Genomic DNA, 25,004 nt, shown 5'->3' on the forward strand with positions numbered 1-25,004 from the left:
TGTGTAGTGTACCGTAATTTGTCATAAAGCAGGTGCCCGTGACGTTATAGCTATCAATGGATTTCCGTATAAGGAAGTGTTACTATAATAAATTACTATGAGAAATCATGAGTGTGATTAATACATTAATTGACCTTTTGTCTTTTCTTAAGTATTAATATATAATATTAATTTATACTTAAGAAAAGACAAAGGGCAATTTATGTATAAATTTTATATCCAAACTGTTGTTTCAGTACTACGCCTACGACTAATAGGTCCGTGCCATTAATAATTTTTTAACATGGCCAAGTTTCAAAGTTGTCTACTGTATGTCTTTTATTAGGGGACACAAAGCTAGGAAAGCCTTCAAAAAAAGATTTTCAGGTTGATTTTACCATCTGTAAGAGCAATGTCTCTAGTTTGTGTGAAGAGTTGTTGGACCTGAATCTTGTCTTGTAATGTTCTTATTTGTTATGGTTTCCATGACATCTGGGAGTAGGATTATTTGTTATTTGTCCCAGATGTTAGTGTACAATGTTTGAACCACTATCTCTTATTTCAGTTTTTAAATGTTAAACAATTTTTAAAATAGATGCATTGTATATTTAGTTGCATTCATGACTATGCCTCAGTGTCTTGTATCTGGGCATATTGCCTTAATACATCAAGCCATAATAAATAATGGCCAACCTATGTCACATCATTGTCCATGATGTATTTGAAAATGACTGAGGATTGGACCAAATGTACAACTTCTTAATTCCCTGGAATCCTCAGCGTACATACTAGGTGTACCATACCCTTGGTGTACATGGTGACAGATCATTTAACATGACTCAATTGGCACCTCGCTCCCCCTGGTCCCTTTTCAGGTCGAGGTTGTCCATGTAATTGATCTGTTTGATGTTGCTACCATTTGGTGTTTTTGTTTACTTGGCCTTGGTTAACCAGCAGTATGACTAGTATCCAAATGGTTTGAATATTCAACATGATAAGATTGTTTTTTGGTTTAATTGTTGGTTAATTCCCCAGTCAGTGCAGCTTTTTGAAAGGAATGTCATATTAATCATGCTCAGTATTAAGAGTATTGCAATGTTTGACAAAACAAGTGTTAATTATCAATACAGAAATGTTTTCAACCCTATATGAACAAAACACCATGTGCTGCATAATCACATTTATTGTAGGGAGTCAATATATATGACCAACAGGAATCAGGTTCTTGCAACATGAGTTGAGACTGAAATGATCAACCTTGAAATAAGGCCAGTTTGTGGCTTGCAACTTAACGCTATTAAAACCTGCCGAAGAAAGAGCAGCACAAGAGGATGCAAATCCTTTTCTCTCCCAATCGAGGGGCATAGCATAACATAATGAAACAGCAGTGATGCAATTGCCACAAATACAAACTTTGCGACTGTTAACAAGCAAAGTTTCATGTTTATATCCCTTATAATTTCCATGGTTTTGGCCAACATTAGAATAACACTGCCCAGTGACATTGTGCCATCGCAACTCATCTTTTTTGAAAATAACTACAGAAAAACAAATATAACATGAATTTAAAGCACTTTCTAAATCATTTGATATAAGAAGTCCCAAATATTCCAAAGGAGAATAACTGTAATCCATACGATACACAATGTTTTTTGATCATTTATTTGACAGACAGGACTACAATATTAGCAAAAAGTATATTACAAATATAACATCACTACCAAGTTATGTACATGCAAGTTTTCAAGTACATGCAATGTTGTAAAATAACAAATGTAATAATTTAACGAGCAATTACATTCAAGACATTCACATACATTTTGGATACATCACATAATCTTTGTACAAATCTTTTGTGACATGTGTTATTTTCACTCTAGCGGAAACTTTTGTTTATGAAATTTATTCTGTCAATGTGTAAGTTGATGTCCAAATTTTTTTACCAGTACTAGCGACCAACCATTCAAGATTTAAATATAAACTGTTTTGTTTGAATTTTACTACTAATTTAATATTCTTCAATTTACCAGATTGTGAAAATAAGCCAACATTTGCTGATTAAATGATTATGCCACCATTATAAAACTACCCAAATTGGTCAAAACAATACAAGTATTAATAAAAAAAAAAGACTTCGAAAAATAAAAACAATCTACACATGAAACTATTCAACAAGTCACAATTGGCACAGCCATTAAGCTAAGTACTGGTCGAATGCTTTCTGGGCTAGGTCAAATTCTAAAAAAATTTTTGGCTTGTAATGTTTTGATTCCACCACTATTGCAAGACTTTGGGCTTATTCATCGAAGCCCGATACCGATGACTGAAAAAGTTACTGTTTAAAATGGTTTCCATAGATTTCATCATGACATTTTGAGTTAAAATAAAATTTACTGGTTTAAATAGTAATTTCACACACAATACACTGTCAATGAACATTTCAGTCGAGACCAAATATCTTCTACTAGTAATTCATTTTCAACTCAAATATTGTTTATAGTTAAAACCATATAAAACTCAGAAAATGTATATATAAAAAAAGGCTCTAGGTGTCTTAAATTATACAGTCACTTCCTAAACAGAATTCATTATGCAACACAAGTTTTTGAGGAAGCAACAATAATTACAACCACACACTTCATGTTTGTCAGACATACACACAATAAAATATCACACTTAGACTTGTACATATACTTCACCAATCACCAGCCACACTTTGTCACTCAGAACTTCAAAAGAAATCAGGTAGTGACTTGGTAAACACAACTTTATTTTCCATAGCATTCTGAGAGCAAATGTTATCTATACGGTAAATAATGAGAATGTGAAGCCATTTATTTGCTCCTTCGAGATCGTCTACCATCGTCTGTGGACATGTGGTCGTTGAAGCCATTTGATTTGCTGTCACGACTGTAAGCGTAGAAGGGCAGATCCCTCTTTAGCAGGTCGACAAAGTATTTCTCTGATGCCTCTATACAATCATACACCTCACTTCCAACCTGTAATGTAGAACATATTTTAAAATCTATCATGAAGTAGAATCCTTGATCTGGCTATTCAATGTTGCAGTAATACTATATACAGTTATTTATTTCCAAATAAAACATATGCATTAAACATGTTTCATTACACTTTACTTTATATAGTAATGCCCCAACATTTCTACCCAACAAACAAATGTGATGCCTTTTATTTATTCATTGTATCATAATAAATTTAATAAATCAGGTGAGAATCAATAGTTCTGATCCACTTCCATGTTCCCAACACAAATATTTTTTCTCCTGACCATCCATACCCTATTATATTCCACAGCGTTCCTAAAGAGCAGGGCCACAGCATCTAAGACTTCCTGTGGGGAGCCGTAAACAAGGCAGTTGAGACGATCCTTAATCTTCTGGAAGCTGATTGGCTGCTTGATGATATTATAGTAGTCCGGAACCTGGAGGCGGTAGACACAATATGGATGAACAAGCTTGAATTCTTACGCATTTTAACAAGCCCTGCGATATAAAATCCAGCACTTGAGCTACCATATCCCTAAAGGCATTTTACCGGCTTGTGGGCTTATGCTTATTAAGACCATTTGATCAGGATAAATCATTTATTTCACACATCACACAGCTGTTATGATATTAACTATCTACAGGCTTATCATTTTCAAATCAAATGCTAATGCATTTATGTATTGTAACATTCTATGAACAGTTCTTACATCTCTCTTGCTGACCATCTCCCAGAAAGGCCAGGCCTGCTTGTAATCCATCATCTTGTTGATGATGTCTTCCATCAACTGAATTACATAATATTAATATAAGATGTGTCCAGAATTTTACATTATCTTATGATACAGAAGCAACACTAGTAGTTGTTTTGATAAAAAAAGATTACCAGTAATGATAATTATGATAATCAGATACATATTATATGATATGATACCTTAAAATGTCCATTTACCTCTCTATAAATGGATCTTGTTGTTGTTATTCTGATAAAATATTACAACAGCATATGTGTTTTTTTTTCTCCCACCTATTTTTTTCTGAAATACACATGAAAAGCTTACTGAAAGTTCAGAAGGGGCACGTCGAGAAGATTTCCCTCGGCTCTCATACTCTATCTCCGGAGATGGAGCAGACACTCTTTTCCTGCTTCTACTCTCCTCTGCGCGTGGAGATGTCTTCTTCTGGCCCACTGCAGCTCGACCCCCAGATTCGTGCGAGTTTCTGGCCCGTTTTTTTGGTGGTGGGGGTGCTTCCTCCCAGTATTCTTCCTCCGTGTCCGAATTGTTGTCTGATTCCTGTTCACTCTCACTAACTTCCTTGTAACGTTTACGCTGCACACGCTGGCCTATAGAGTGTGAATAAAGTTAAGATTGTGGTTAATGGTTTTCAAATCAATAGCAGATCTGATCATCACTAGGTAAACAGTATTCTGAAAAAAATATAATTGTGTCTTGCTTGAAATTTCATTTGCAGGAAGATTTGCGATTGCTGTGTGTTCAAGTCATTGGAATTCAACTGAACATGTATACACAAACCTCCTCCTCGTCCCGCGCTTGATCGAGTCTTTTTGGTAATGCCATTCTTACAGTAGTGACACACCCATCTTCCCCTGTAACCAATGAGAATTTTTAAGACATGCTTTTTCTTTTAAAACACCATCCACAAAGGCACATTTGGAAAATGAACCATCAAATGATGGTTTTCAAGTTTAAATATAGGACTCTCCTCGAATGAACTACAAAAATCAAACTCAGTGTTTTTACAAGTATGATCCTTGTTGAACAACAAAGAGCATGTTCAACATAACAGACATCATGACCATATCTTTTAATAGCACACAATATGATCATCTCCTTTTAATGTTGGAATTATTCTGGATAATATTTACGAGGTAATGTTAAAGTCACTATGCATCAATAAGCTGACCTTTCAGGCTTCTTTAGTGTTTGGTGTAAGACCAGTGATGAAAACTATGCCAGAAGATAGATTAGGTAACATATTGTTCATAAAATTGTACATATTTAAAATGTACCTGGGTGGGCGATGTAGGGGCGGGTCATGACACTCGAGATGGTATGCAGAGGGGCACTCGGCACACAGTATAAGGCTCTCATCTCCCCCACACTCCACACACTTGTCCTCATGTTGTATGCACTTAGCCTTTAGAAAGGAACAAGAAGGTTGCAACTTCAGACTCGATAGTTCAGTAGCCATAAGTACTGGTAAGTATTACTTGAACCGTTCTCTATTTTAGTTGATTTAATCCAAACTTGGGTTGCTTGAAATTTCATTTACAAACATGTACGTACAGGCTATAACAGAACAGAGAACATGGATACATGCATTGTTTGAATGAAAGTATTTGCCATTGAGATGTTTTAGATTTGTTGCATTTAAGTGGTATTTCAGTCTATAGCAGATCCACAAAGTCATTGCTTTATAAGTTTGGTTGTTCTGTAGAATTTGACCTTGGCCCCTATAATAATTTACCTCCGTTCTCTTTTCTTTCTTGTCTCGTTCATCATGATCATCATCATCAATTCTTCTTCTACTTGAAGGCTGTAAACAGAAAAAAATCTATGTTAATGCAAGTGATAATCTCGCATTTAATGTTCATGTGTAGGCTTGTTCCAAATGATTAATACAATTGTTACATAATTAAAAGGCTTATCAAACTTAAAATTCATAAACATGGGTCAATTAGATGCATATAAGGTGCATCTTTTGTACTATAAAAATTGTACATACATATATTTAAGTGAAAAAACCTTGCATTTAAATGTTTATTTTTAACTCTGCATTAAATAAACACATAATCATGCATAAAAAAACACATAAACCTTGAGATAATCTCTTTGACATGCCCGGTAGTGAAATTTAGAGAAATTGGGTAACAACCACATTTGGCATCAAACTTAAAAAACAATGGAACTGATAGCCCATTGGGCAAACTTCCAGCCCCTCTTGGGCACCTCTAGGAGGGTGGGTTGGACACAGACTTTGCTAGTGTCACATAATAACCCATAAAAAATCACCCTATGTCATCTACCGCACATAAGGCACACTATCTTTCCTGCTTGGGCAAACTATAGAGAACGGTGCAGAGGCTAAACATGAGAAACGCTTGCTTCCAGTTGTCAAAAAGCACTCCCACCCTAAGGATATCACTCTTTAATCCTGTGAAACTTACCGCGCATCCAGCACACTTCCATTCCCCCTTGGGCACGCCATGGAGGGCAGGGCGGAGACAGAACATGTGGAATGCTTGATTACAGTCATCACACAGCAACAGCTTGTCCTCCTCTCCCTTCTTTCGACAGATTTTACATTTCTGGTGAAAAAAGGGCAGATTGATAATATAATTTTATGTATTGTAGTTGTATGTAGGGTTTGGAAATTCAAATACTTCTATGGGCTTACTCGAGAATTTGTTCCATTCTGCTGAAGATTTGCATTCCAAAATCCTGCATACTTTTAAAATTTATATATTTTTTTTAATATTATCATGCTCCTGGATATCTTAGATCTTATCTTAAATGGTGCAATTTCACTAGCACTTTTCAATTTCAATTTTTTTTAATTCTGCTAAATCGTCATATTAAAACTGACAACTTACAGCGTGCTCTGCTGATTTCTCCCACTTGATGCATGAGTCGAGTATCCCTAGCAACACGTGCAACCTTGACATGGTACCTGCCGATGCAACAGCCTCCCGCCAGCGAACCAATCCAGGGGCAACCTTTGCCTCTTCCTCTACATCAGCTGAGGAGAGTATCAGTTAGGATATAATGTCAAATATCACAGTATGTACAGTTTTCACAGCTGAATCATTTTCAGTGAACAGATATTGGAATTAAATGAATGTTTTACTTAATTTCAAAGTAATGATGCGACTGAATTTGAAAATTTGAATCTTACCTCAGTTCTAACATAAACTTCTATTGCTCTTAACTTTATCATTTTACAAGTTTTACCAGGAATTAACCCGATGCAAAAAACGCGTATTCAATTTTTAAAGTAGCGACTTCCATTTTAATTTTATGTACATCTCTGTGTACTCCAAAATAAAGTTTCACTGAGTGCAAACCTTATATTGAAACCACATATATTACCAGATACCCACTCCTCCCCCCAATCTGTCAAACATGAGGGTCACAGAAACCCTTGCTGAAAAATCCCCAGGAAAACCATGTAAATACATACCTTCGATCTCTGGCCTCTTCTTTTTCACAACCATGATGCCATCTCTGAATTTCTCCAAAACATGATCTTGTACTTCAAGTAGGCACTTGCCCTGTTTCAAAGAACATTCACTTTTTGTTTTATTTGTAATTCATACTAGTATCAACTTCATTATTGTTTCATTGTGTCTAAACATGTTTTTATTAATTTATTAATTTCTGTTCCATTCATATCAATAACATGTTTCTAGGGTTTAGTAAATTGGAAGTACAAGTTCTCGTCAATTCTTAGATCAAGACTTTATCATTCACAATAGGCTTTTGTCTCTAAAATGATAAATTCGAAACTTGTGCAGTATTTGAGCGGTGAAAGAAAGAAGTTCAAAGTTAAATTAGAATTAATCGGAAACTTGTTCTATTTATCCCCTTGAATACTTTATTCAACAACAATTGTGAAGAAATTTATGTTATGCTCAGTCACTCTAGTAGAGACAATGTGACACAAAAGTGTGGTCTTGGGGAAAATTGAGTATCCAGATAAAACCCATTATTCTAGCTTGTTGACCACAAACCAAACTCACATGCAGCCAAGTCCAGAATAAAACCGGCTATGCTTTGGAAAGAACCAACTCAAACAGACAAGCTACATGAACATTGATTTGCAAAATAGCATATTCCGAACACCCTAGAGTAAACGTACCATTGTTTGTATATCAGAGGCAGTCTCGAGACAAACCCTCCAAGTCTCAAAGTCCTCCACACCACCAAGTCCACCATTACGCAGCTTCAGTTCTGTGTCCAACAATTCCTGCAGGTAAACAAATAAAATTTTTCTCAGAAATATAATATGTAATATGATGAATTATGTACCTTTTCATTTTGATTCCTCTTAATAGTTCTTAGTTTATATAATGTATAGATCTCCAGGCTCCAATTTAAAAAAAACACAAACATCCTTGAACTAGATTTTACAAACGACATTAATACTTGTCTTTTTAAAAAAAATCCAATAAAGCGCATAGCTGAACAAATATTCTAGCCAGAGTTATTTACCTTGCTTTACTTGTGCATTTTTTTCTGGCAAATGTATACCACTTTTCATTTGATTTTAGTGAACAGTACCCAGTTTGGATATGGTTATCATTTTTGCTAGAAATCGCTACAAACACCAAGGCAATCATAAGATCTCAACTTTTTCCAAAAACAGACAAGGTAAAATAGTTTCTCTTGATTATCATGAAAATAGTTGACATTGAAAGCCAAAAAAACAATTAAATAGAGAACATTACAGTAACACAATCTATACCAAAACATAAGCGGTGCATGTGCTCAGCTTTATAAAGGGAATTATTGGACATATCTGAGCCAGAGGTGGTATTCATTTTTTGATTTTATTGTATCTAAGAAAGATGCAGCTTTAAATAGGATTGCAGGACATAATAATCCTATACAGTGACTGATGTCAAACTTTAAGACCGAGTTCAGTCAGACATTTTGTAATATTCACAGGCAGTGGGCAAGTAGGGATATCACTTGGACACATGAACAATACTTTCACTCACTCTAAAAGACGTTTGGTTGGTCCCAGTACAAGGCTCTTGAGGCCTTACACTTTGACTATACTGCCAAAGATAAGAAACCTTCATCAGTGCATACATCAGTTTTATGAACAAACACATTTGTGACGTTGCCAGCGAAAATGATTCTTGGGGAATGAAATGCCTTTATATTTTACAAATTAGAGTGCCTCATAAGTGGACAATCATAGCCTTATGAAAGTAATGTTTGAAAAAAATATCATTAACTCAACTACAGTGGTCGAAATTAACACAAGCCCGCAAAGCCTGTACTGCAGAAGTTTCTCCCGGGCTTGCTCGAATTCTGAATTTTATATAGCAGGGCTTGTTTAAAAATTTGATGCCAAACAATAGTATAAGAATTCGGGCTTGTTCATCCAAGTCTAATTTCGATGACTGCAACTAATTTAGTGACCAGTTTTTTCATTTATCCAATCACTTGGATAGATCTGGAGTTTTGACAATTAAATAACTGCCCGTCTCCACAGGACTCATTTTCGTAGACTATGTCACCATTATTCCATGAGCATTGACTCTTGATTGAAATACAATTAACCAAATGCACAAGTGCCAAATTAACTACACTTTGACATTAAGAGTATACCTACATGTACTTTTTATGTTTCAACATACCTTCTGAAAGAGCTCATCCATTTCTTTATCACCATCACAGTCCCTCAAAGTCAAATTCATTCTGAAATATAGAATTATGTACTCATTGAAATGCAAAAATGCATGTGTATTAATACATGATGTGATGTAATTAAAAAATAAAATTTTATTATTTGCAGGATAATAAATGGAGAAAGATATAAAACAAGGGTTTATGTGGAAACCCAGTCATGATCCATATTTACACTGATCTGAAGTATAATGCTGACAAATATTTTGTCCCCAGTTTCATGAAGACTGCTGTACTTTGGACGATAAAAATCTTGACCAAAAATTGTTAACTAAATAAAAACTTCTGCCTGTTTTTTTTCCGACCATCTTTAACCCAAAATGATTCGATAAAAAATTTGGTGATCCATTGACCATTGACAGTCCTCTTCTACAGATTTTACATAATTATTATAGTTATACCATAATGGAGTGGGTTATTAATTCTTAGATCAAAATATAACCAGTTATCAGCTGTGCAATTCATTTAAGTAGCGTGCAGATGAATTAAAAACATTTCAATATGCACACGCCATTTATTGATGGGTTAACTGAACAATATTGAACACTTGACCAACAACACCAAACTCTCATAATTTAAAGTATACATAACAGGCATCCAGGGATGTGAGTGACCTGGCAGATGAAGGGCTAAAACCATTTCAGCGATGTGTTCTGTGGGCGCTTAAGGGGCTGTGGAACAATGCCACAGAAGCAAAACTGGCTATTAAGAAGCTTTTTTGGATGGCTCTCCTGACACTTCAAATTTGAAGCGAAATGGAGTATTCATACTATTATAAATAACATAACTGGATTTAAGTCTGTAATAGAGCTATAGATCTATAACTCATGTTCATCTCAATGATGTACATATGACATCCAACAACTAACAAATATTGACTTGGTTTTATCTTTGGGGCTGTGTTAAGTTGTACCTATTTTGCCTATGTATGGCCCTGGTGATGTCAGCCTCTCGTTTTTGCAGTTCCCTCCTCAACTTGCTCTCCCGGGCACCCTGGGGATGGAGGGCCTCGATCAGCTCTGACACAACAGTCTTTGTATCATAGGTGAACCAGAGATTCTGCCCAACATGGGGAAACCTGCATGAAATTTGTTAATACAGATGTATTATATATATACTGAAGTGAATTCAACATATCTATGAAGCTTTCTGAAAATAACACAAACCTCAAGTCACATGAAAATGTAAAAAGAACATTGATTTAAGACCAGATACAACCGCACTAGGTATTTTACAATTACTCACCATTGTGATCTGATGTCCGCAAAGCATAACATACCTTGATGTGCCAGGTCTATTTTCCAGACCAGATAATTCAATGAAAACCAATGTCTTATAAATCATTAAGAGCGACTTACGTAGTGTCGACACACTTGGGTGTTCTCTTTCTCTGTCTGTTTGCTGGAGCACCCTCCTGCACATCATCTCCCTCCTCCTCCTCTTCTGAAGAGCTTGAATCTTCCTCCTCATCTTCTCCCTCCTTACGACAGCTATATGTAATCTCATCACCTACCCAGCCTGCAGATTGTGATAAATATCCTTGTTTGTTGTTCATAAAACAGAATATACAGTGATATCATCAGTCTGTTTTGTTATATGCTTTAAAAAAATAACATTACTTTAAAACTCCTTTTACATAACATTCTTATTCATAAAACCTGGAACAGCTGTTCAATAAATGAGTTCATTGACATTAATTCATTTTCTGGTCACTTATTTTACTATAACAAAGAATGGGAATAAAGCCCCTTTTATGAATACAGGTTTGTTTATAAAAATATCACTCTCTGCAAGTGAAGATCACTTTCTATGGTTTACCAAGTGACAGCCTTTCGACCAATGAAATTGGTGGAAATAAACTAGTCAAACAATAATCAATATATAGTTTGCAAAATCCACTGTTCAAATCAAAAACATGTGCACGGACAATATCACAGCTCAACGATTTTATTTATAACATTTCTACCTTTTTCAACAAAGACCCCAGGGGTAACATCACAGAAGATCCAGTAGCGTGAATGGTTTCTATCAATACCCACAGGCACTTGGCGCAGAGCAATTTTCGCTTGTATAACACCCTCCTGAAACATATACAATTTTGAATTTACAGTTCGAAAACTTTATGGTTTATGTAACATAACAAAGCCTAGTATTCAGTATAAGTGACATCAACCCCCACCTTCCCAAACTATGTTATCATATTTACTGTTACAGTGTTGATTGGCCCAGGCTCTGAAGATCCTGCAACTATATACACATACATGCAGATTGCAGATATATACATGCGTCACTATACACTTACATGCAGACACATACATGTGACATTATAATTTATACACATACAATTGACAGTATACAAATACATTTGACATTTTACACAAACATGCTACAATTTACACATACATGTACATCAAATTCAATCATTCTATATTCAATATCACTTTTCGGTGTCACCTGTTCACATGTAGGTTTGGACAAATCACGGGACAATCAATTTCGCAATACATGTATCCAAATAACCATTATTGGTTGAAGTTGATCAAAAATAAAACACAGAATTAAATGATAAAGCAATTGAAGAGCGAGTGGATCTAAACTTACAGACAACATTTTCTTTTGTTTCTGACGTTTGAATACTTCTTCTTCTCTCTCCCTCCTGTAAATGATAACAAAGTAATGCTGCATGTACAGTCATGTATAATAGGTTTGTTTCCTTATGAAAATTTGCAAGTTAATCTGCAAATCCTGTCTACAATTTACATGTATCTCTCATGGCGCTATTATACTCAAAATCCCAAATATAAACAGAAGTAATATAATATACACGTAGTATTGGGAATCTGTTCCAATATTACTATCGATAATTGGTTCCACTCAATCCTTTTTTAAAATACTAGATAGTTCATTTTCTTGCTCATAGGAAACCCTTACAAATATTTATATTTTTTGATGATCCATTTTATTCAAATACAATCGATTGTCGCCAATTTCAGGCCCAACCAATCAATTTTTTATTATAATCAATCATCGGAACATCACTACCGTAATACATGTAACATTGTAAAAAGTAACAGGTGAAAAACATTTCATCTAAACAAGAGCCATCTAGAGTAGTTTTACAGTTACAGCCAGGTTTAAAGATTTTGCACAAGAACACCAAGGCTATGAAAATTTCTCAACATCTTTTATTGGAAAAGTAGACAAGCTTAAAATAACCTTCAATCTTTATTTTAAGCATACTACATAGAATTTCGTATACATAGCCTACATACTTATTCGTACCAATCTTTAAAATATTGTAACTGGAGTTGTTAAAACATGCCTTTTTAACATGAAATGGAGAAAAGTATGTGCATTTTTCACCTTATATTGTCTAGTATTTCCTTTTGCCTACGTTCTTCAGCTGCCTGTGCAGCAGTAACTCTCCGCCGTTTGACTCTGGAGATGATATCGTCCTCATCTACATCCATGGAGGCTTCGCTGTTGTTGCCAGAGTTATGACCTTCCTCTTTCTTCCCATAGAACTGCGTTAATAATGTGTTGTTGGCGGGTGCTGGATACGCCAATGTAAAACATAAATTAACATGTAATTTGGCAACTTATGCATATCAGTGCAACACATGTTTTAAATAATTAAGTAAGAGCAATGAACATCAGTGTCAATGTGATAGCTGGTTAGTACAACACATATATTAAATAATAAAATAAGAGAGATGAACGTCAATGTCAACGTGATAACTGGCTGGCTTTATTGAATTTTTTTATTTCTGCAAAATTGAGACAAGCTTAACAATTCTTGCAACATGCTGCGATATTCAGCAGTAAATTTATTTTATACCAGTGTTTTTCTGCTCTGTTTTCTCTTTTTCCTCGCTGTTTTCCTTATTTTCCACATTTTTCTTCCCCTCCTTTTTGGAATGTTCTCCTTTGGGTATTTTATGTGTTTCTCTCCTGCAACAAAAAGCATGATAATTTATTTAACCTTGTTCGAGTGTTTAAGCTCATGAACCAATGCAGAGCTAAGTAACTCCCCCAATAATAATAATTCAATGTCCCAGATTCATGTTTTTTGGTTTGTTTTTAGATCAATATATACAGGCAAGCATATTTTGTTAAAAAATAGAAAAAAGGTCTGAACATTCCCCATGTACCAGAGTTAAGTTGCTTAAATATTTGAGAAATATTTTACGTCAAGTCCCTTTAAATTGAACATAATTGGTGAAAACCTACACGCCAGTATATTTACACTATACAATAAAATATAACCCACGTACCAGAGTCTGGCAGATTCCAGTTGTCTTTCCTCCATGTAATCTTGCACAGCGTAGGTGCCCATGATGCGGAGACACAGACCTTTGAGAATGGCAATCTTCTGGATGGGCTCGAGATCATACAACTCCTGGTTCTCCAACAACTGTATTAGGTCATCCGCCTGGTGAAGAAAAATACACAAGACCTCAGAGAAAACAACGAAAACACAGTAGAGACATAACAACACAACATAACACAGGGAGACATAACTTTGTCATGATAAATCACCATTACTGCAATAAGCAAAGGAACAACATAACAGTTAACATACCACTTCTAGACCTGCATCCTCGGCCTCATCACTCGAATCACTACGGTCATCACGGACGTCTTGTCGCCGCAAACTTAATCGTACCAGTTCTGTGCATGTGGCAGGATTCACTGGGATATCGTACAGGGGCACCTTCAAATCCTCATACTCCTGAAAAAAACACCAGTGTAAAGAATGCACTATCATCATGAACAATTCATGGTCATTATTTTTATTACCGGCATACCCAAATAGTTGAGACAAATAGGCCTTTATGACAAAAAAGCATTTACCTACAGGCTTGGAATAAGTTGATATTCTCAAAAGTAATTGTATATTATGTCATTTTCATGAAAGGAACCAGATTAAAAGAATCATAACTCGAGGAATTACAGGTAATTAATGTGTACATGTATTTTTTTTATAAGCATAATCTTCAAATTTTGGATAAGTCTTAAATGTTATTTTTTCAATTTGTTCTAACCTCTGCTATTTGGTCCTGCAGCAAAGTCTGCAGCAGCACAGTGAGTGTCCGGGATAGATAGGTAAATCCGTCCTTACCCGATGTCAGTGCCTTCATCAAAGCATCTAAAATAAGGAGGTTTCTGAGTTTTATTATTTTTTTCTGTATACATCTTTTTATAGGACATTAATTTGTTCAATATAATGCTTATTCCAAAAGACAAGTGCAATTCTCATTGTCTGGACAAGTATTACCTGTGTATATTGGGTATTCGTCATCCGGCATAAGGAGGCCAGAGTAACAAGAGATGAACTCTGTTACCATGGCAACATCTCCAAACGCCTCGTTCGGCAGTCCGTCTGGCGTTGAAACCAGTGTGGGGTCTGGCAGGGGCTTTAGCTCCAGGTCTGTGTCCTCAAATTTCTGAAAAGTACATTGTAGAAAATTCCACCATCACAGAGATTTTCTTTCCTGAGTTTCTGGTCAGTAGATGGATAAATGATTTTATTACATACCCATCATAAATCCACTCACAATACAAAATACAAAAGTCGATATTCCACTCCAGTGCAATACATATGTATTACACTCTTCTGTTGTCACATCATAAACAAATGATATCATTGCGTGATGCTAAAATGAAGTCGAAAAATTAATAGCGAAAAACACATGTCTACTGTAATGTATAAAATAAAAGGGTTATAACACTGCTTTTTGATCAGGAATGTATGTTTCAACACTGAAAGATTTTAGCAGATTTATCAGCAAAAATCCACCCGAGATGAATACAAAGAAATCACAGATCGAAACGCAGTACCAATAACCCTATTATATTGATATTTGTTTAACATGTGACATCCATTGTATTTCTTGTTTATTGCATCTATTTTTGGCTATAGGGTCCTGTTGCTGTAAAACCAGACTGTGTTGTTTCTGATAACAAGCTTGTGTTGTCCCTTTAATCTCATTTAATTTGAGTGATTTGAATAGGATGCACTGGTTATGCCAGCTGTTTGCTTCCCTGACATAGTGGTCATATATCAATGTAAATATCCAAATCCTCAATGCTAAGTTTATAATGTATTAAAACCGAATGGTTGCATATGAATAGACTTACCTTTCGTGATTCTTTCAACTTTTCCTTGATTTTCACAATTGCCTGTTTTTTTCTTTCTAGAGCCCTCTTTGCCAAGTATTCTTTCTTTTCATCTTCATTCATCTTAGACCTGCAAACATGACATTTCAAAGTATTATAAATAAACATTTTTATTTTAAATTGAAACCCATTTTACTACTATCAAAAACACCAGTAACAAAACGGTCAAAGAATCCTTTTTTGAACAAATTCCAGAGTACTGTTTTTCATGTTTCCAGATTCTACAAAATGACAATCTTGCCAATACTGTTAGTAAGTCTTTAAATAGGGTTTTACAGTTATAAAGAGGAGTTTGCACCCTGTCCTTTGACCGCGGTGACAGTCAGTCGGGGGCATAAAAATATGACCCATATTTACAACAAAGGGCCAATTAAAGGAGACCCAATTAGAATGTACATACAGCAAAAGTTTTTCTTGATAGCGTTCGTATTTCTTCATGACGGCTTCTTTGAGTTTTTCTGGCAGTTTTTCGCGCTGCGAGTTTGTAAGGATTCTTGCTGCCTGGGCTGCATATACACCTATTAAATTCCTGTCTGCCTTCTTCATAGCCAGCTGAAGCCTGGAACATGTAAAACTATGCTTAAGCTAGACCAAGTACAGTAATTTTCTATCAGCAGTGTTTTTTCCTTTATATTGAGGCATTCTGATTTGGGAAAATTGTATCTCTTTAACTCTAACTGGAAATTCTTATTTCAAACTGGCCGGAAAGAACACTGTGGACATTAAGTCACGTGAGCACTAAAAGCAAAGTGTTTTATTTTTTTAACAATAGTCATTTACATTTAGACTCTATGATCAAATTCCTAAGTATTCATTAGAAAAAAAGCAGAATAGAAAGCTCAGATAAGTATAGTCTGTTGAAATAGGCAATGCGTTATGTGCTGTTGTTTTTTTAATTTTATACTTACTTTTGGACGACAATGGGTGTTTTAGGTGGGCTCATTAACTTCTTCCTAGCATCTGATACCTTCTGATCCTTAAAAGGAGACTTGTGTTTTGTAGGAGTTCCACTCTGACTCTTACTCATTTTTTCAGGAGTCTTGAGTCCTTTCTTCTTGGCTGACATGTCCAGCAATGTCAATTGTTTAGGGTCCTGCCCTTTCCTCTTTCTGTTCTTATCTTTCCCCTTTTTCAACTCCTTTAATTTCTTCTTCTCTATTTTCTTCTTTATGTCCGCTAATGATAATTCTTTCTTAGGCCTTTTCTTTTTCATTTTCTTTTGAATGTCAGCCAAAGACACAGAATCACTATTCTTTGTCTTACTTTTCTTCACTTTGTTAGTATCCTCATCACTAGAACTTCTCTTTTTAGGAGTCAATTGAGTTTTCACCACAGCTAAGGGTGTGTCCGAGTCTGACCCATCTGATAGTTCAACTATACTGCCATTTGCTTGCACTTCATCTTCCTCATCAGATGACTCCTCATCTGATGAGTTTAATGTTATAACTTTCTTATTCTTGCTAGCACTAGATTTCTCCATCAACTGTTTAGCTCTTTCACTCTTCTTTTCTATTTTAGATATGGATTTCTTGGCTATTTCTTTTCGTTTTTCCTCCTTGGCATCTAATTTTGTTTTAATTCTTGGCGAGTTTTTACTTGGCGAGGTGCGATGCTTGGATTCATCATCAATTCTTTTTACGATTTCGTCTTGTCGCCACTTAAAACATAAAGGTGTTCATAAATTACATGACAGTTATAAGCGTTTGACATTAGTGTGGTCCTGGGATCCCGAGGACGCCAAATTTCATGAAGGGACATCAGAACCTCCAAGACCCAAAAGGACACAATCATTTTTTGTCAGAAAATAAATAGGAACCCAAAATACATGTATGATCATGTAACTATCAAGAAGACAATAATTTGAAATCCAGAAAATGATTTTATTTGCTGATGATTCAAAACAGGCAGTAAAATAGTGCACATTGTTATGCAAGTCAATTTTAAGTTTGACATTTTTGGTAGGCGAAAAAGCTTTGCAGTCTATTCATTTGTACTTAACTCTTTTTATTTGGGATGAAAACAGGTGTGCATTGTATGACCTTAAAAATGATGGCGCATTTTGGCTCAAACATGCAGGAATGGATTAAGGAGCCATTTGGCGCAATCATTGCAAGAAAACATAAGGGAGCATTATCCCACAATTATGCGGTAAAGGGATAAGCAGTTTTCTACTGAGCAATGACAATTGACAATTTTTTAAAAAACACTTGATTATAATTCTGGTGTACCTCAGAGCCCCTGGGAATTATAGTTATTGTCAGCACCAGGTAATTGTCTGCTTAAAACATAAAACAATTGCTTGTGAAATGGCAACAAACCAGCATCCTAACATAATTCCTGGCTTGTGAAAAGCCAACAAGCCAAACTGGGTTAAAATTCAAATGTGGAACAAGCCAGATGTTTTACCAGTATCAAGCTTACAAAGCTGTATTTAAAGGGTCACTCACTTTTATAGATTGGAGCAGGAACGAAGCAAATTTGCTGGTAAGGTCAAACTTCTTTACTTGAACATCATCTACAATCCATGGACTGCTCGATGTCTGCCCAGCTCTCACTGCGTATGTACGGATGAACAGACGCAACAGTTCTTTTGAAGGTGGTTTGTCCCCTCGACTTGAAAAAAAGAAACACATAGTCAAAATCATACAAATGAAATATAAGGTCATATGCCTCTGAAATATCTTGCCATATTTCATGAATGACTATTTAATATTAATAAATATCTGATGGAAAAAGAACGCCAAATGATAGTCAAGAGATATTTTTGAAAATAAAATATTATCTGATGTAACAATACACATGAATGTGTCTTACAGTTTAAAGAAAAGATAATGTACACAAAGTCACAAATTTGATCCTGAAATTACCTTAAATCTTCAGCAGGAACTGAATGAATGACGCTGTCTTCATTTTCAAAACGGATGCTGTATTTATATGGCAGCAACTATAAAATGAATTTATGGTTATGGTTCAACATGTCAATTAATGCATGTTTTTCTTCAAATTAAAATATATCTTTTTCTAAGTGAGTAATAAACTTGTATATTCTGACCTATTCTAAGTACATGGCTATAGAATTAATGATGATATTGAACAATTTTAGTCTAGCAAATTGCCATTCAATTGTTGACTTAAAAGCTTCTAGTTTTACTTGCTTTCTTGATTAGACTACCTTTGGTGGGACCCATTTCTTTGGTGATGTGTTTGAATCATTGTTTTCTTTGTCACTGGAGGGCGAGCTGCAGTTGCTTGTAGGATTACCCTGACAAAAGAATGCCCAATATGGTACTCATTTTTCAAACAGCATAGAAAAAAGAGGAGCATTTTGGTATAAGATTAACACTATCATTTTTAGGGTAATTTCAATTAGATATTAAAATAACATGTATTTATTTAGAATGTGGTAGATAATGCAATTATTAAAAGCTGTTCAAATTTAAAGTGCCTCCAGCAAAGGCATTTTAAGCACTTGTTTCTTTTAAATTTGATTATTGTCGTAATTTAAGGCGTATAGGACACAATTTTATGCCTTGTAATTTAATTTAAAAAAACAATGTCATTATTGTGCAATGTATGAAGGTGTGAAAAACTCTTGTTTGTCTTACTATAGTTACATACCAACAGTACAAACTGTTGCGATATAAGTTATTTATCGCATAATACCACATGTTTGTAATACTTAGCTGAATGTGTTTGCATCCGAACAGCATTTACGCACAATATACGGTTGTTGCTTTTACAAAATCTGCGAGGACAATGTTTAATTTGAGGGCCAAGGAGATTATTATTTATTAAATGCAATTATCTATTAATATGCTTCATACCACTTGTGCTATTGTTATTTTGATAATAAATGTTATCGTTTATGTACATGTAGTGTACTATTTAATAAATTTGGCCATTTTCACAATTCATTAAAATTTGTCAAAAGAAATAAAAAAAAATTAGAGAAATTTTACAACAGGCAATAATGACAAAGTGAAACCACAGAATGTGCGTGAAATTGAATGTAAACAAACAACTCCACATGTGAGAAATAAATTTCATGAAATGAAAATATTTTTTTCTTTTGATAAATGTCAAAAGGGAACTTTTACAAGAAGTGATAAATTTATAATAAGGCCTAAAAAAAAAATACATTTGGTTCGGGTTACCCGACCCTACCTACGGAATAGGCGCCGACCCTACCGTTTTCATAGTCAGTTTGAAAAAAACAAAATGAAAAACTAAAAAAAAAAAAAAAAAAAAAAAAAAATTTCGTTTTTTTTTAATTGCTTTTTAATATTAAGTTTAACCTTAAATGCTTGTACAGAAGATAGCTTTAACACCATTCTCCATTGATGAAAATATAAAACCTAATAAAACAAGAGATGTTAGTGAAACATTTATGCCCCCTTGGGAGCCAAATTGTTAGTAGGATTTGGACACTTAAATAAAATATGGACAATCAGAAAACCTTTTTTCAGCTTACAGTCACACTGACCTTGACCTTTGACCCACTGACCTCAAAATCAATAGGGTTCATCTGCTGGTCATGACCAATAAGCCTACCTAGTATGAGGTCCCTGGGTCAAAGCGTTCTCAAGTTATTGATCGGAAACCGTTTTTCATGTTAAGGTCACACTGACCTTGACCTTTGACCCACTGACCTCAAAATCAATAGGGTTCATCTGCTGGTCATGACCAATACACCTACCAAGTATGAGGTTCCTGGGTCAAAGCGTTCTCAAGTTATTGATCGGAAACCGTTTTTCATGTAAAGGTCACACTGACCTTGACCTTTGACCCACTGACCTCAAAATCAATAGGGTTCATCTGCTGGTGATGACCAATACACATACCAAGTATGAGGTCCCTCGGTCAAAGCGTTCTCAAGTTATTGATCGGAAACCATTTGGTATTCCGACCGACCGACAGACAGACCGACCGACCGACCGACATGTGCAAAACAATATACCCCACTTTTTTCAAAAGGGGGCATAAAAATAAAATAAAAAAAATAAAAAAGCCTACCTACCCTACCTATTTTTTTTAAGGATGTAACCCTAACCAAACAATTTTTTTTTTTAGGCCTAATGATCTAAGGTAAACAAATTTTACAATTTGGGAAATGGAAGAAATAAATAGTATTAATAATATTTATTCCAATCTATTTTTGTCTGAAAGTCATCATTGCGGATAGTAAGCAGATTTTTTTTAATTGACTTTGGAGGAAGGTATGAATGTATGTATTTCTTTAGACTTTGGGGTCAAGGATAACCCGAGAAAGTGCAAGCACTTATTTCCAATGGGGTCCTTTGTTTTTGCTGAAGGGACAGCATGCTGAAGAGACAGTGATGGATTACAAGGAAGTCCGGGTGCGATACCCTAGCTCTTTTTCGAAGATACCCCTTGGTTCTTTTACGTGTTCGGTGTAAAGCACCGAAACACTGGGTACAACTTTCCTGGGTTGAACCAGTACTGAGTACACCACTTTTCCAAGCACTACCCTTTAAATGCAGAGCGCCAGGCCAGGGAGCTACTTGTACCAACTTTTAACGTCTTTTGGTATGATGCGGCCAGGGATCAAACCCACGACCTCCCGCTCCATAGGAGGACGCTTAACCACTAGGCCACAGAGACAGTTAAGCCAATTAAATAACAGTTTTCCTTTAACATATTTTGTTAGGTAAAAGTGCATTACAGTATGACATAACAGATTCACATAAGACTGTAAGTTAAAAAAGGTAAAGGTTTTCATAGCAATAAATGTATGTGAATACCTTTTTTCATACTTGCGTTTAGATTTATTTTGATATTTCACCAACTTGGACCTGGTAAATTAAACCCCCTGAATACTACCTAAATCCCTCTAAATTTTCAGCCTTTCTGAACAAATATGCTGGAATGGTGTCCAGAAACATGGCATGTATGGGTATAAGAGGTCTTTAGTTTTTGTACTTGATTATCACACAATTTTTTGGCCTGCATCTTATCTATGTCCTATACACAGTAAATTATGGTACACATGGGTTTTCCACTGCACAAGAGGAAGGTAAAAACCACAATTATAAAAATGTGGGCCCTAGTCAAAATTGTGAGTAGTCATACAGAAAAAGAAGTAGTAAGAAATCTCAAATTACTAGTGACATGCTAGTGAAAAATTATCCTACTTTCACTTTCCTATTATTCTTTCTGAAAATCCTATGACCTAGAAGCGCTAACATCATTATGAGCTGGTTTCCAAAAACTTATACAAATCATTTGCATTTAATTCCTGGCCTTTTTCTATAGTTCCAACTGGTCCTACCATTGGAGCCATTCTCCTAGCAAAGTATATGATATTTTTCCCAATCCGGAGAAAAAATCCCAACTAAAAGTAAATAAATAAATAAAAATAATTGTTTTTTTCATGAAGGTCTTTTCACATGTACTTGTTCAATATCCTAATGAATTATGTGATGTAGGCTTTAGGTACTGAATTCAGAAATTGTTGTTTTCTGTAACATTCAGAGATCAGTATGCGATACTAACTGTCATGATTTATTGCAGTAGATGTTTACACTCATACAGATTGATATTTCAGCCATTTCACGTCTTTTGAAAGGGACGAGAAACTAATATTTTTATAATTTCCTCTATGCAGGAGACATAAATTTAACAGTAAAATTCCCAATTTTTTATGTAAAGCGATTATTTTTTCTCAAAATGGCATATTTCGCAGTTCAAATTTCCCCAAAATGGGCCAAAAAAGGCCTGATATCTAAATTTGGGTATCAGCAAGTTCTCATATCATACTATTATTTTATATAAATCTTCCGCTCAAACAAGGAAAACAATTGGCTTCTTTGCAATTTGGGTTAAAAATGAGATGGATGATGATGCAGCTGAAAAGTTGATCCTTGTGTACTTAAAGCATTTTTTTGTTTTTGTTTACGAACGAGCCAATTTTGGCAAAAATTCATGGAAACCAGTTATATAAGACAAAAAATAGATCACAGATTTTTTTTTTAAGTTCAAAAATTGATGTTTTATGCATTTTTCTTAAACCGTTAGTACCTGTTTAAGCCATAAAACATTAATGTTCAAACGGAAATATGAAAATCTGCGATCTGATCTTTTGTCAGCAATCTTATATCATTAGTTTGCAGATATTTACCTAAAAATTTGATCTTTCCAAGACAAAAAATAAAAAAGTTGTAAAAATGGTAAATCTGTGAGAGTGCAGCTTTTAAGGCAATATAAAAAATGAGCTTTTGTAAGTTCAGATATTGATTTGTATGCAATTAAATTTACCTTGTACCCATTGGTATCTACACGTACAACTACTGCCTTCATTCTGAAACAACAGAATAATATCACTGGAACATATATACTTACATAGTTTAATCAGTTAAAAAAACAAAGTTTAATCAGTTAAAAAAACAAGAGGCCCACGAGGGCATGAATTTTTCGGTTAAATACTGAACTCATATTCAAAAGATCGCAATCAGAGAACCATAATTATGTTTCACAAAGGGCAAGAACTACTTCTATTATACACACTATACATTTTATAATGCGCCCAAGTCTATACATTTTCCCCAAGTCTATCACCTACTTTTCAATGAAAATCCAGCTAAAAACTGACAAAACTACTTATACTTTCCGTACTTTTTTAAATATTGTTCCCTTATACATATTAATTGTCAGACAAAGTTCAGTTAGTGTTGATACTCAATCTACACTTATTTAAACTGATTTCACTTTTCCATTTATGATTCTATTATAACCATAATATAAACACAAATGACATCACTTGTTACCATTAGTTATAATATATTTTCCCTATTTATTAAAATTATTGAAAAAAGAAAACACATAAGTGGCTAGTACATTACTTACGTCTTCCCACCAGACTTGACTTTTAACAAGACTTTTTCGTCTACGACTAAAACCTGCTGTAACATTAGCCATGCCTCATCCACTAGAACTTCTAAGGACTTTGTGCCTGTTAAAATATGTCAATTCATATAACTCAAGTCAGGCTATTGAAAACATTGAAATAAAAAATGATGGCCAATAAATATTTGATATATTAAAAAATCATTCATTTTATTAAACTATTCATTTTTTTAAACTAAGGTTGTATCAGTAATTATACCTTTGATTAGTTTAATTAAACATATTGGCTAACTTGACTTGTAAAACTATTTTATTAAATATCACAATACAAAAGTTTGCCATGTAAACCTCTAGAACTTACAATGATGGACCAATGCTAACACTGGTTTATCGTAACAGGGGGCAAACTGTTCCTTCAAGGTCTTCAGAACTGCTTTTTCGGAGTTCCATGCCTCTTCATGTGTCAGATTTACATGACCTGTGCTTTGACATGTCCATATCCTTCTGTTGTATAGCTGAAGACGCTTCTCATATTCTCTGTTTATGTCGTTAAGGAATAAGAAACATAACAAAATCTTTTGCCTTTCATCAGTGAAAAACCACAATAAACGAAAATTACATTGCATTTATGATTTTTACACTCTATATAGGCCTCAACCTCCAAAAAAGAAATTGTATTGTGTTGACCTTTGACCTCCATATGTCCTAGATCATTTATGCCCTGCCCTCCTTGAATAGTGCCTAGTGGGACTGTTTCCATCTTACTAAAATGGGAAAAACTTTATTTATCTAAAGTAAAAACATCAATGGTTGATGTTAAATTGGGATTGCTGACTTAGAAACTTGTGACTAGATGTTGTCCTAGCAGAGCCAATGGGCAACCATGATAAAACATGGCTGCCAACTGTTGATTCTTTGTTCACTTCAGTACCAAATCCTCTTCTCAAAGGCAAAACTATTTTAAACCATGCAATTACAGTATAGAACAAAGCAGCACAATTTCGGGTTTCAATCAAATAAAGTATTTTGTCAATTTAATGACCACTAAACACTCAATATTAATGCAAAATCATGTATTTTTTCTGAAATAATTGAATGAAACATAACGATTTTCCTTGATAATAACACTTCGAACAATATGACAACAATGGAAACAATTTTTAAAAAATATATCTTACTCTGAAACTCTTTAAATTTGGGTAAATCCCTTTCATTTTGCATCTTTTTACAATCCATGGGCGCCGCCATGTTGGATTTTTGATGGAAACCAAAGAGAAAGGATACTGTTGGGAACGGAAGTTTTCTTTGGTATGTTCAATTGTGTATACCTTTTCCTCGGGTTTAATATCTTCTACAGACTTTGAACAACCAAATATCCGCTTTGAAAGAAGTGGCATCTTGTAATTAATCCATAAATGCGTTCCAGAATTATGTGTTCAAAATCTGGCGCGCATCAACAAAAATGGCGCAAGTGTACGACATATTTATATCACGTGATATTTTGGTTTTTAACTTTCGTATCTTTATATTGAATTAA

At 34.7% G+C, this 25,004-nt stretch overlaps 1 protein-coding gene across 2 annotated transcripts; it reads right to left on the reverse strand.

Annotated features, from left to right (window-relative positions):
• Positions 1-1,625: 1,625 nt before the first annotated feature.
• LOC128231726 (tyrosine-protein kinase BAZ1B-like) lies at positions 1,626-24,933 on the reverse strand. 2 transcript variants are annotated; one of them, XM_052944853.1, is made up of 33 exons: positions 24,752-24,933; positions 23,829-24,004; positions 23,468-23,573; positions 22,880-22,922; positions 18,777-18,866; positions 18,472-18,548; positions 18,052-18,217; positions 16,513-17,261; positions 16,005-16,163; positions 15,566-15,674; positions 14,703-14,871; positions 14,470-14,573; positions 14,007-14,156; positions 13,699-13,856; positions 13,263-13,375; positions 12,788-12,977; positions 12,026-12,080; positions 11,391-11,505; positions 10,783-10,942; positions 10,338-10,502; positions 9,376-9,436; positions 8,728-8,787; positions 7,866-7,973; positions 7,188-7,278; positions 6,601-6,746; positions 6,175-6,315; positions 5,475-5,543; positions 5,017-5,144; positions 4,520-4,593; positions 4,046-4,329; positions 3,695-3,772; positions 3,278-3,421; positions 1,626-2,978 (listed from the first exon to the last, which is right to left on the reverse strand). In XM_052944853.1, exons 1-33 carry the CDS (start codon positions 24,862-24,864, stop codon positions 2,814-2,816), a joined length of 4,716 nt encoding a protein of 1,571 aa, XP_052800813.1. In that variant the 5' UTR covers positions 24,865-24,933; the 3' UTR covers positions 1,626-2,813. The 2 variants fall into 2 exon arrangements, with proteins under 2 accessions (XP_052800813.1, XP_052800814.1); XM_052944854.1 differs by lacking the exon at positions 8,728-8,787.
• Positions 24,934-25,004: the final 71 nt, after the last annotated feature.

Source organism: Mya arenaria, chromosome 4 (assembly GCF_026914265.1).
Source record: "Mya arenaria isolate MELC-2E11 chromosome 4, ASM2691426v1".
NCBI lineage: Eukaryota > Metazoa > Mollusca > Bivalvia > Myida > Myidae > Mya > Mya arenaria.

Bases quoted from the DNA above. Each gene is read 5' to 3' on its own strand.
- LOC128231726 (XM_052944853.1), bottom strand. From the start codon at position 24,864: ATGCCACTTCTTTCAAAGCGGATATTTGGTTGTTCAAAGTCTGTAGAA. The intron at 6,316-6,600 runs GTAAGTTGTCAG...TTTTTTCACCAG, and splicing joins AGAAATCAGCAGAGCACGCT to AAATGTAAAATCTGTCGAAA. The intron at 2,979-3,277 runs GTATGGATGGTC...TCTACATTACAG, and splicing joins ACGCTGTGGAATATAATAGG to GTTGGAAGTGAGGTGTATGA.